Source organism: Formica exsecta, unplaced genomic scaffold (assembly GCF_003651465.1).
Source record: "Formica exsecta isolate Colony F162 unplaced genomic scaffold, ASM365146v1 scaffold72, whole genome shotgun sequence".
NCBI lineage: Eukaryota > Metazoa > Arthropoda > Insecta > Hymenoptera > Formicidae > Formica > Formica exsecta.
The window spans coordinates 1,618,040-1,630,612 of NW_021853485.1; the positions used below are offsets into that span (position 1 = coordinate 1,618,040).

The 12,573-nt window shown below is 31.5% G+C and overlaps 2 protein-coding genes across 5 annotated transcripts; one reads left to right on the top strand and one right to left on the bottom strand.

The window, feature by feature from the left end:
* Positions 1 to 491: 491 nt before the first annotated feature.
* LOC115243380 (M-phase phosphoprotein 6) lies at positions 492 to 2,022 on the bottom strand. The gene is made up of 3 exons (XM_029820325.1): positions 1,816 to 2,022; positions 1,632 to 1,732; positions 492 to 1,264 (listed from the first exon to the last, which is right to left on the bottom strand). The coding sequence occupies exons 1-3, from the start codon at positions 1,861 to 1,863 to the stop codon at positions 943 to 945; spliced, it is 471 nt and encodes a 156-aa protein (XP_029676185.1). The 5' UTR covers positions 1,864 to 2,022; the 3' UTR covers positions 492 to 942.
* A 129-nt stretch (positions 2,023 to 2,151) lies between these two features.
* LOC115243379 (E3 ubiquitin-protein ligase Bre1) lies at positions 2,152 to 12,283 on the top strand. 4 transcript variants are annotated; one of them, XM_029820322.1, is made up of 16 exons: positions 2,152 to 2,415; positions 3,598 to 3,765; positions 3,987 to 4,173; positions 4,262 to 4,450; positions 4,669 to 4,790; positions 4,937 to 5,173; positions 5,267 to 5,392; positions 5,530 to 5,703; positions 5,789 to 6,046; positions 6,305 to 6,436; positions 6,678 to 6,949; positions 7,056 to 7,209; positions 7,493 to 7,606; positions 7,906 to 8,290; positions 8,634 to 8,728; positions 8,866 to 12,283. In XM_029820322.1, the coding sequence occupies exons 2-16, from the start codon at positions 3,616 to 3,618 to the stop codon at positions 9,145 to 9,147; spliced, it is 2,877 nt and encodes a 958-aa protein (XP_029676182.1). In that variant the 5' UTR covers positions 2,152 to 2,415; positions 3,598 to 3,615; the 3' UTR covers positions 9,148 to 12,283. The 4 variants fall into 4 exon arrangements, with proteins under 4 accessions (XP_029676182.1, XP_029676180.1, XP_029676184.1 ...); XM_029820320.1 differs by having other exon boundaries at positions 7,888 to 8,290; positions 8,866 to 9,147; XM_029820324.1 differs by lacking the exons at positions 8,634 to 8,728; positions 8,866 to 12,283 and adding an exon at positions 8,605 to 8,633 and having other exon boundaries at positions 2,159 to 2,415; positions 7,888 to 8,290.
* The last annotated feature ends 290 nt before the right edge of the window (positions 12,284 to 12,573 follow it).

Consider the following 12,573-nt stretch of genomic DNA (forward strand, 5'->3'; position numbering starts at 1 on the left):
AGGCGATCAAACTTCCGTTCGTTGCTTGATATCACCCAGCATCTTCACGAAATACGGCTTGACACATATAGACCTTTTTAAGGTAGATCGTCTCATATAGCGGCAAGTTAATAGCATATTGTCGTATCGATATAAATTTTTACTTTTAGTTAAATATAGACAATATTAAATTTACAATCAGAGCAAAAAAGTTTTTTCTCACGAAAAAACCTTCTGTTAATCTCTTATATAGACTCGGGACAGGGAAGAAATACGGGAAATATTCGAGAACGTTGGTTTCGAATTCCCGGAGGATAGTTTTGATGCGTTATGGCAAGAAGGACAGCGAAAGGATTGCACTGATGGTGTGTGTGTGGAAACATTTCGGGAACTGCTCGCCGCGTCAGATTTTGTGACAAAGAAAATTACATGTGGATAAAAATATACAAGCTCTTGGAAGCCGTATAAAAGATGTTTATGAGTAAAATAAAAAATATATATACCTATATGTGTATGTGTATAAATCGTATATTCCAAACATGACAAACAAGTAACATTTCACGCGATTTTCTTATAACAACATTATATAAAAATTTAAAGTGACATCATTAACTAATTATGATACAATATTAATATTTTTTTATATTGATATATTTTTATATAATATTAAGATAATATTATTATAAAAATATAAAGCTTGTGCATGCTAATATATCAACTTCAATATTATAAAAAAATTCAAAATGATATAATTAGTTTATGATGTCAAATTTATGCGTGCTAGTGTGTCAACTCCAATATTATATAAAACTTCAAAGTGATATCATAAATAGTTTATGATGTCAAATTTATACATGCTAATGTATCAACTTTTACTCTTGTCATTGTACAAAACATTTTATTAGTATACGTAATTATTATAATACCTATACAATTAATATAATTATTTACCAGATTGCAGATTCATTCTGCTGGTTTCAGAAATTTTGGTTTCTTCCCCATTGGTTCGTCATTGTAGTCCGTCTTGCTATGCTGCAATTTTCTGTTGGTTTTGTATTGTGGTTTTCTTTGCATAACATCAAACTTTGTTCGCATTTTTTGCCATTGAACAGTCATTTGCTCATCCGACACGTCAACTTCTTCCTTCGTTTCTGTTTGGGCTCGTTTTGCATTTTCTCTTGCTTCCATTATCTTCTCTATCATCGGATTCATCCCTTGAAAACTTAATCTACCATTGACAAGTTCCTCACAGAAAATATAGCTCGGTTCCATAAAAAATTTCCCACTTAAAATAAAATGTAAGCAATTGTTAGTAACGACACTATTACTGTCAAAATAAAATATTTTAGTCTTAACAATACACATTTTAATATTTAAAATCTTCTTTAGATAATTTATAATTTATAACAAAGTTTGAGACAAAATTCTATTTATAATCTTACGTATTGTATAGTATAAAAGTATTTGTATAGTAATTCATACATATATTAAGATATGTAATAAATAAAATTATAGATTTTTATAAATATATATTCAAACTTCATCGCAAAAGTGAACTTAAGACATCCACACAAAGGCTTGTTTATTTGCATTATTATTAGTTTAGATATAATATTTTGATATTTTAATAAAATAATGAAAAGTATACCTACGATGCTTCTTTCATACGTGATGTGAGTCTGTTGCCGAAGTACTCCTCTCCTTCCTCTTGAAGCTGCTGTTTCTCCACTTTGTCCTTCGTCCGTTTCATGAACTGCACAAACAAGCTCGTGTATTATCGTACAATAATACTCTATCTTGTATAACTTTTTTAGAATCTTTTCTCTTTCAACTTACCTTCATGTCCAATATACTTTTTGACAGAACCATCCTCTTCGAATCCATATTTAATTTGTATAGATACGAAAAAGATAAATATAATATTACTTGTGCGAGATAGTACAAATTTTAAAGACGATGATGGACGAAGAAAAATATCAGATACATGCGCGTGTTACGTATGTAATAAATAACACGGAGCTAAGCAGCGTAAACAAGATCGACCACCTAACCTGACCTCGTCACCATGCTTCGATCGCAGCGCTCTCCGCGAGCAAAACACGGAAAGTCGATAAGTACGATCGCCGTATTTACCGACTGTTAATAAGTATCGAGCGAGCTGTAGAATGTCACGTCTCGACGAGAGTACCGTTTTCCGTGCACACTCAGCCTTCTACTTTTGCGCAGCCATGACTTCCGTTAGGGAAGTTCACAAACTGGCGGTTCCCGTTGCCGTTCACGACTCTCGTCCACGAGATCGCAGAAGATGCAGAGACTGAACGCGGCGAACGATCTGGCACGTAAGGCGCGGCACATCGGGGAATGACATAGCGGTGAAGAATAGAGTCGAATGCTGCCGAAGGTGGACGTTGAAGCTTGAAAATCACACGTACCGAGGTATACCCGCAAGTGCGCGCGCGCGCGCGCGCGATCAATAACAACAGAATTGCTCTTTCGCGAATCGGAATAATTTGGAAAATCGTACGTCTTTATGGCGTACGATAGTCGTCTGATCCATGTCTATCTAACGCGATCTGAAAAGAAATTTCATCCTTATTACGTCTATATAGTTTACTTATGATCATAACTGCTAAATCATATAAAAGAGGTTAAAAAAAAAAACAGACGACATGTTAGATATTATTACCTTTCTTCTTTATTGATATAAAATTATATTTATTTTTTGTTTATATATAAGATCATACAGCTGAAGTCTTATTTGCCACTTGTGTCGAATATTGATGGCTCACATTTAATATTTACATGGATTTTTTGCTGATATTATATTTAACCTCCCAAGCCCTGTTCTGAACATATATGTTTCTAAATATCTGCATGATATAATAATATATATTGGCACTAGCGTCAAAAATAAAATCTTTAATTTTTAAATAGCATTCTGTAGCATTTTATATACTCTGAGATTCAGGAGATTAAATGACATAAACTCAGGATGTCTACTCCCTGGAAAAACATGGAGAATCTGAAATTCTCAGGAATTTCTTTTATATCTGGAACAATCAGAAAATTCTCATTAAATTTTATTGGGAGTCAGGAAATTTTTTTAAAAATTCTCTTTTTTGATAATGCTCTTATATTGTAAGCAATTTGCCAATAAATCAAGTGAATTATGTGTTTAAAATATATTGTGAATATATATCTATTTCTCTCTCTCTCTCTCTCTGTATTTTTAATTTTTAGTTATGAAAAAATGAAAATGTTATGCAAGTAAAAAATGTTCCTTACGAAAGCTTTTCAGTTTTTTTCAGTACATTTGCAAATTTAGCATTTGAAACCTCAATGGCTCTGTATTTTTCCTTTCGATGAGTGAAAAGCGTTAGAAAAAGCATAAAAAATATAACAAAAAAAATATTTTAGAAGGTTTCACCAAAAAATCTTAAATTATTCTTTCTACTTGGAATTTTGAACAAAAATACATGAAGTATCAGGGAATTGTTTTACAAGATTTGAGTAAACATCCTATAAACAATAAACTGTGCAGAAAAAAGAAAAGACATGTTTCCTTGTTTCAATATCTTGAATGAATGAATAATTTATTGCATTTATCGTTATTTACAGACATAACTATTTGCAAAGATGTCGAAACGATCGGCAGACAGTGGGGACACCAGTTCCCAACCAGCTATCAAAAAAGTGCAATTTGAGCCAATTCTAATCGGACCTATATCTACTCTTGAAGAGATGGATATGAAGGTTCTGCAATTTCAGAATAAGAAGCTTGCACAGGTACAAAAAGCTTACACTTTCTTTGTGCAACTAAAAGAAATAATATATAACTATAAACATGAAGAGAAAATAGAATAAGAAATTAAGCTGTAACAAAAAGATGAATGTGTAATATATATTATAATTATATATTTGCTCTCTTTTATACATACAAATTATATTTAAAATATATATGATTTAGTTTGCACACACACATATCATCTCTAAAATTTATTTATCAGAGATTGGAGCAAAGACATAGAATGGAAGCTGAATTGAGACAACGTATTGAACAATTGGAAAAACGTCAAATGCAGGACGATGCAGTACTTAATGTAGTTAATCGATACTGGAATCAGCTTAACGAAGACATACGTGTACTACTGCAGAGATTTGATGCTGAAACTGCTGACGAATCTGAAAACAAAAGTAAGAAGTTAAAAGAAATGCAATATATAACTGCAAAATTCTTTAGAACAAATTTTTTTAACAAAAATGTTCCTTTTTTTTATTACAGATGAGAGTGAAGCTACAACGTCATTTCTTATGCAACTATCTTCCTGGGATAAAGAAGAATTAGATGAGAAGTTAGCAAATCGTGTTCAAGTGTCAAAGCGAGCGGTGTCTAAAGTTGTACAGGCATTTGATCGCTTGTCTCAAAGAAATGAAAAGATTACTCTTGCACTCAAAGGGGAATTTGATGGCGGTAAATACAATATATTGATAGAGTTCCTTTTTAATGTCATGTTAGCGTGGTTCTTGAGCAACTTGAGTTAGATGCAAGCAGTTTATTTTATATAGTTTGTAGTGATACTCTTAAAATTTTCTGAAAGTCTGGAGGAACTTTATAGACTTATTATATAATCATTGCAAGAGAGATTGTATAATATAATTGATATATGATTGATAAATTGTATTATACAGAAGAGGCGCCAAATATTGACGAAGTTGTACGTCGCGCTAATGCGGAAATTCAGATGGAAAATAGGAATCTACAAGTGATAAACTTACAATTACATGAAAAGCATCACACTAGTTCATTAAAGGTAATTGACTTCTGTTTTATTTATATCAAATTTTCTAATTTTTATTTTATTAATTGTGTATTAACGCAACCATTGATCATTATAAATTTTGACTCAATCGAGGAGGCATATTGTTTCTTTTATTATAAAAATGTACTTATTCATAGATGTCACGGCTGCAAGATACTATAATGGGAAAAGATACTCTTGTGGCAGAATTGCGGAATCAAGTGGACGATCTGCAGTACGAATTGAACAAAGTGCGTGCGAGGAACGATAAATTGGAACATCATCTTGGTGAAGCAATTGAAAAGTTGAAAGCATTTCAGCAAATTCACGGTACAGACGAAAAGGGCAGCAATAAGCCGAATACTTTGGTTGCTTCCAGTGTTTCACAAACTAAAGTAAAATTTCTTCCTATATAAAAAAAAAGTTATATGTATATGTATTAATTTCATACAGAGTTAATTTCTCTAATATATATTTCATGTTTATAGTTGGAAGATTTACAAAGAGAACTTGAAGAGACACGTGAATTAGCTAACAATAGACTGCAGGAATTGGATAAACTACATCAGCAACATCGTGACACCTTGAAAGAAGTAGAAAAGTTGAAAATGGATGTAAGTAAATAATTTTTTCCTAAATTGTATTTACATATCATTTTAATATAACTTCACTTTGTGTTAGAGCTTAATGAATTATCTTTACAGTAAATACAAATAAAAGCAATATTGAATTTGTGCATTAAATGTTTCAGATAAGACAGCTGCCCGAATCGGTAATTGTGGAAACGACAGAGTACAAATGTTTGCAATCACAGTTTTCTGTGTTATATAATGAGTCCATGCAATTAAAAACGCAGTTAGACGATGCCCGCCAACAATTGCAATCGAGTAAGAATGCACATTTGCGCCATATCGAGATGATGGAGGTAAATATTTTGCATATTTAAAGCTTATACTTATGAGAATAAAAATCGATGCTTTATCTTTATTAAAATGATATTTTTCTTACAGAGCGAAGAGTTAATGGCTCAAAAGAAATTGCGTGGAGAATGTATACAACTCGAAGATGTCTTAGCGCAATTACGCAAGGAATACGAGATGCTTCGCATCGAGTTTGAACAGAATCTAGCAGCCAATGAACAAACAGGTCCGATCAATCGGGAAATGCGGCATCTCATTACCTCTCTTCAGAATCACAATCAGCAATTAAAGGGAGAAGTGCATCGTTATAAGCGAAAGTACAAGGAAGTTTCTACTGAAATACCTCGGGTACATATATATATCTAATCATATATAGCATAATTTTTACTTAACTTTTCAAATTTTTACTTCAATACTTTATTTATGCATATAATTATGCCAATCTTAATTTTATCTAAATAATAGAATTATGTGCGTTTATTTTCAATACTTTATATTAAAAATTTAAGTAAATAAGATAAATTTTATACATATAATAGAGAATTATCGTATAACATATAAATAAGATAAAAGTAAAATAGTTCTATTTTTATTAAATATTTTTAGTTAAAGAGAGAAGTAGAGGAATTGACAGCAAAATTAGGCCAGCAAACGTCTCAAGAAAACAAGGAAGGAAATAATTCAGATGGCAGTGGAAAAGAGGAAGATGCATCAAACTCCTTGCCAGGGTCTACACAGGTATACCAATATATAAACTTGAAAAAAAAAGATAATTCTGAAATTTTTAAAAATATTTTCTATGTAGTCGTTATTTTTTTATGCATGTGGTTTGTATAATATATGTAATAAAGCTCTGAGAAGTCTTCCCGAAATGTTACAATTAATGTATTCAACTATTTTGTTCGATTATGAAGATAAGATTCCATTTAACAATTACTATTATTTTTATATTAATTTTTTGTAATGTTGTGATAAATAGATAAAAGAAGAAAGTGGCGTTACAATCAAGAGAGAATCCGGTGCTGACGAAGAGGTGGAAACTATCGAAGTGGGAGAGAGTGAGGGTAACAAAGGGACACCAGATTCTCTGACGTTAACTTCGCCGACTTTAAAAAAGGAGAAAGACATTAAACGTGAGAAGGATATAAAAAAAGAATCTGTGAAAACCGAGCACCGCGATCCCGCACATCGCACCAAAGACGGAAAAATGGCAGAATCAGAGATTGTGAGGGACTTGAAGGCACAACTCAAGTACGTTCGCGAATATTTAGCATTCTAAAATGATATAGAAGATATTTTTATTGCGACAATATATAGTTTCTTGAAGAAATAAAAGAAAATAAATACCTGATTGCAGGAAGGCTGTGAATGAAATGAAAGAGATGAAACTTCTCTTAGACATGTACAAAGGTGTTGGAAAAGAGCAACGAGATAAAGTACAGTTAATGGCTGCAGAGCGTAAGACGAGAGCAGAGTTGGAGGATTTACGACAGCAAGTTAAAAAAATTCAGGTATGTTATAACAACTGTGGCATTTGATGTATGTGATAATTATATAATAAAGTAGCATGATAGTATAATAAATAAATGAAATAAATGAGGGATTACTGTTTTTGTATTTAGTCGATATTTGTGCTTCTTGATTGAGAAAGACTCAAATATTGAAATGTCTTATTATACAATATTGTTGGCATTATTCATTGCACAGACACTTGTATTCGTATTGGCCTTGTGCGCGTTTCATTCTAATTTAAATAATAATATAATATTGTAAATTATATGATTGTTTTTACAGGAAAGTAAACGCGAGGAACGTAAAAAGTTAGCCGATGAAGACGCGCAAATAAAAATTAAAAAGTTGGAGGAACAAGCGTACAACCTGCAACGTCAAGTTGCTGGTCAAAAACAGGTAGATCACTCTTCATAGACTTGCTGTATATTTTTCTTATAGCTTTTGATGCAATATATATAAAAGGATGAGAACCTTATATATGTATATCTTAATTAATTAAAGAGGTAAAATTAATTGAAAAATATTTGACTTGAGAATTATCTTGTTGTTTTTACCTTAGTAATCTTTGTTGTGCAAAAAATTTTATATCATCTTAGAAGCTCTTCTCAGTATTAAATCATAGGCGATATAATTTGAGTTACTGTGGCGTACATGAACGGAGATGTAACGCTGAACAGAATTGTGTATGGCTCCAGGAGGAAGAAGCGCTTCTGAATGAGATGGAAGTAACTGGACAAGCGTTTGAGGACATGCAGGAACAGAATTCGAGACTGATACAGCAGCTGCGTGAAAAAGATGATGCAAACTTCAAGCTTATGACAGAGAGAATCAAGAGTAATCAGCTGCACAAGCTCGCAAGAGAGGAGAAGGATGTGTTGAAGGAGCAAGTATCCACGCTGACGACGCAGGTGGAAGCAGCCAACGTTGTCGTGCGAAAATTAGAAGAGAAAGAACGTCTCTTACAAAACTCTCTCGCCACGGTGGAGAAGGAATTAGCTCTGAGACAGCAGGCGATGGAAATGCATAAACGGAAAGCGATAGAGAGTGCACAATCGGCCGCCGACTTGAAACTCCATCTTGGTGAGATTTTTTGCGCAAATGTTTATAATTATGTAGAAACCCAAAGTGTTTACAGTGCTTAGCAGACGATCTTATATATCGTTCTTGTCAAACAAGCTAGAGAAATAGACAAAGATAAATACTAATTGGGCTTCTGTTCTTTGCTAGTTATATTGAATTATTTATAGCTAAATTAAATTATATAATTAATTTATTTCGGTGTATTTTGTAAGAAAAAATTTTACACGATTTTTCTCGTTTCTGATGTCAATTCAATATATGATTGCAATGTGGGATCAGGAGCCTTAATAAAGACCAAATAATCTCGCTTCCAGCAAGGATGACGTAACACTTATTGTTACAGAGAAATATCATTCCCAAATGAAGGAGGCGCAACAAGTTGTAGCGGAGAAAACAAGTTCTTTGGAAGCTGAAGCATATAAAACTAAAAGATTACAGGTATACATTATGATGTAAAATACTATACTAAATCTATAATAGCTACATTTTTCTCTCGTGTGTTCTGAATTATTTATACATGTATATATCCTCACGCGAACCATTAATATTATATATGCATGTGAATTATATTGCAGGAGGAGATAGCGCAACTTCGACGCAAAGTCGAGCGTATGAAGAAGATCGAACTCGCCGAAACATTAGACGAAGTAATGGCGGAGGAATTGCGGGAATATAAAGAAACGTTGACGTGTCCTTCCTGCAAAGTGAAGCGCAAAGATGCCGTACTCACGAAGTGCTTCCATGTGTTCTGTTGGGATTGCTTGCGCACGCGTTACGAAACGCGACAGCGAAAATGTCCGAAATGCAACTGCGCCTTTGGCGCTAACGACTATCATCGACTGTACCTGTCTACATGAAGAAGAAGGTGCTGATTTGCTGAAAAGATTCGCCGCCGCGACGTAGAGTAACGTTTTGTAATGTGTTACGTACGCATACTTTTGTTTCTTTTTTTATATTATATTATATTGTAATCTTTTATTTATTACTCTGACTTTTTTTATGAAAACGGCGCGATTACACCCCTGATATGCGTTGATACGCGACTGTAAATCAAGAATTTTAGTGAGTTCTTATCAAGACCACTGCGCATGGAAAAAAGAATACGTAAATCGTAGAACTTAGCGAATAACAATCGAGAATTCTTGAGAACGGACGATTTGCTTATCGCTTAAGTTTATTATTTATGTTTTTTTTATGTGTTGTGGTCTTTATACTGCCGACTGACATAGGATGAACTCTATTTGGTGTTACAAATTGCCGCGAATCATTTCATTAATCAATCGAGACAAAAGATTTTTGCCTCTTTTGTTGTTAAATTGATTAATAAATGTTTTAGTGTTAGTAAAGCTAAATGAAGTGCATTCTTACAAATAGAAAAAGATAGAGTAAAAATGTGTCATGTACATGTATGCGTATATGAATGCAAGAGAGAAAGAAACAATTAGATTGCATTTTTAGTCGATCAGCGCGAATATATAAGCTGAGAAGCTTTTAGTTTTATAAGGTGATATAAAGAATGATTTATACTCGATTTATCATTTTGATCTCGTTTTTAAAGTAAACTTGCACGAAGTTTAAATCAATGGTTCCCAATTGAGTGATTACTATTCCCTGAGAAATTATGTTTCCTGTCTCGAAAGAATGTTTTTATAGGCATAGAATAGAAACATTCTGAAATTCTGAAATTATGGAATTGGTGATCACCGAGGAAGTTTGGGTAGTCACCGATTTAGATCGGCAATCGCGTTAGGCTGAAACAACTATATTGACTGAATCTGATTGATTGACTTGTTATACATCAATCAGACTCAATTGCTGTTCAAAGTTGGATTTGTCGAACGCGAGTAATGTTTGATTATATCTGTACATTGTGGAGGATAGGGATCGCATAATCACTTCTATTTTTATTATCGAATTGAGAACGTGAATTGAGAAGTCTCGAAGGAATGATCGAATTCATTTTCGATTACATTTCGGAACCAACAATTGGCAATTTATACGATAATCATTATAGCTTATAAAAAAATATTAATTTAATTCTTTAATCGGTATGGTTCACACAAAAATTCACTTTGTCTATTGCTTATAATATACGAGACAGGCGAACTGATATATAAACAGTAATGTCCTGTACAAGATTACTCGATATTATACAATAATAAAATGAACTTTGTTGCTAATCGTGAATATTTTAATGGTTTTCATCGAAAATTGCTTATTGGAATTGGAGCCAAATGAAATCAGCGAAATGAAACAAAAGATATATCCTAAATTTATATATTTTATTTAAGAACTGTGTAATAACACAATTCTATATATTTTTAAAAATAAAAAATGGATGAAACATAGTAAGAGAGAAGGAAAAAAAATATATATATATAAAATCTCAAATTAAGAAATATATTAATTTAAAAATTGCAGAGTGTCAATGTTATAGCAAACATTGTTTCAACATAATAAACTGTATTCATTATAAAATTGAAATAACTAATTTATTCTCCATTAACAATTTATATTTTCTCGTTAAATGGTTAAATATTCGATTACTATATTAGCTCATGTATCATATAGTATAAATCATTTTCGAATATTTTCGCTCGTACGGATACTATGAATGCAGGCATACATGTGTGTATGCATTCGCGTATCTCAGAAAAAGAAAAAAGAACTATGTAAATAATTTTAATGAAAACTTATCAGTGCATATAACTTTAATCGAATAAAATAGTCTGTTTTGTAGATCTTTATTTCACTCGATCGTATGTTCAAAACCATTTTTCTAGTTTTGATGAATCCCAGCTATGTTGTAATGTAAATAAATGACATATAAGACATCATTTAAATAATGATGTGTAAGTACGAAAAATTGTGCATCTCTATAAGGTATCCTACCAAAAATGGCTACCCCTTTTATCTTTCAAATTAAAAAAGATAGACCATAAAAAATATATATCAAATTGAATAGTCCAAACTGAACTCTATTGTGAGCATAGTATAATTTTTTTTATAACAATGTGGATATTTCGATACAATAAAAGTTGTAGCGCTATTTGTAACGAATACAATGTATGATTTAATGTAACTATTTTACATGTTATACGAATTTTATCAGCTTAAAATATTGCGGGCGACATCTACCTTTTTATTTTCGGCCCTGCGATATGGCCAACTTCTGACTCGTGCGTTAGAGATTGATGTATGTCATGTTGTCATTTGATCATAATACTCAAGTCAGAAAATTGGCCATCGCTAAATAACTTTTGTAAGCAACTACTATGCTCAATAAAGTTCAATTTGAAGCATTTAATTTGTTATGGTCTATCTCTGTTAGTTTAAAAGATAAAAGGATGTGGCCACTTTTGGTGGAACATCCTGTATATATCATGAATAACTAATGAAATTTTCTGGAGAGAGATCTGTTTCTTTTTAAGTTTAATTTTCCATGCAGAAAAAGTCATTGGAATGTATACTAATGTAGAAGCATTTGTGAAAAATATGACATTACACTAGAAAAAAAATAATTTTTAATTTTTTCATTTGAAGAAAAGCGTGATTTCTGAATTAATTTGTATAAAGATATTCTCTTGTTATTTTCATCCGAAACACTGCCTAAAAAAACTATTTTTAACTACTTTGCATTTAGAGAACCTGTAAAAATTGGCGAGAAATACTTTAAACTTGTTTTTTCTTATCGTTATTATATATTGTGACGATATTTTATCCTTTGAGACGCATCTCTTATTTTTTTCTATTTTTACTCGTTAAATTCTTTTTATCAACTAGATGAATCGATAAGCACGTCGAAACAAGAAGTAACACTTGTATCCTTCTTTATATTATAAAATTAGTTAATTGTGACAACTTTGTATTATAATTGATATATGTGAAACATGTGTTAACTATAAAAGGGATATATATTTGATAATGAAATCGAAACATACAGCTCCTAATAATTAATGTATAAGCGGCGAGAAAAATTTTTTTGCGTTTATTACAGAATAATTTGTGAATCTAGTGCTCTATTTTTTAATTTCTAGAAATTAAAAATTGGAACTTTTAATTATTCCTTCTTTTTGAACTAATTTTAATTGTATAGGAGATAATATAATACACACATCGCAAAATAAAAAGCAGATATATATTCAATCTTTTCTAGAAAAAAAAGAAAAAGAATTAAAAAAATATATTTTTTATTTTTGATATACCAAAAATATGAAATTTAATACAAATTTATAAATGCATAACTTATAAATTCGAAATTTTGTTAAAATTTTTGTTTTAAG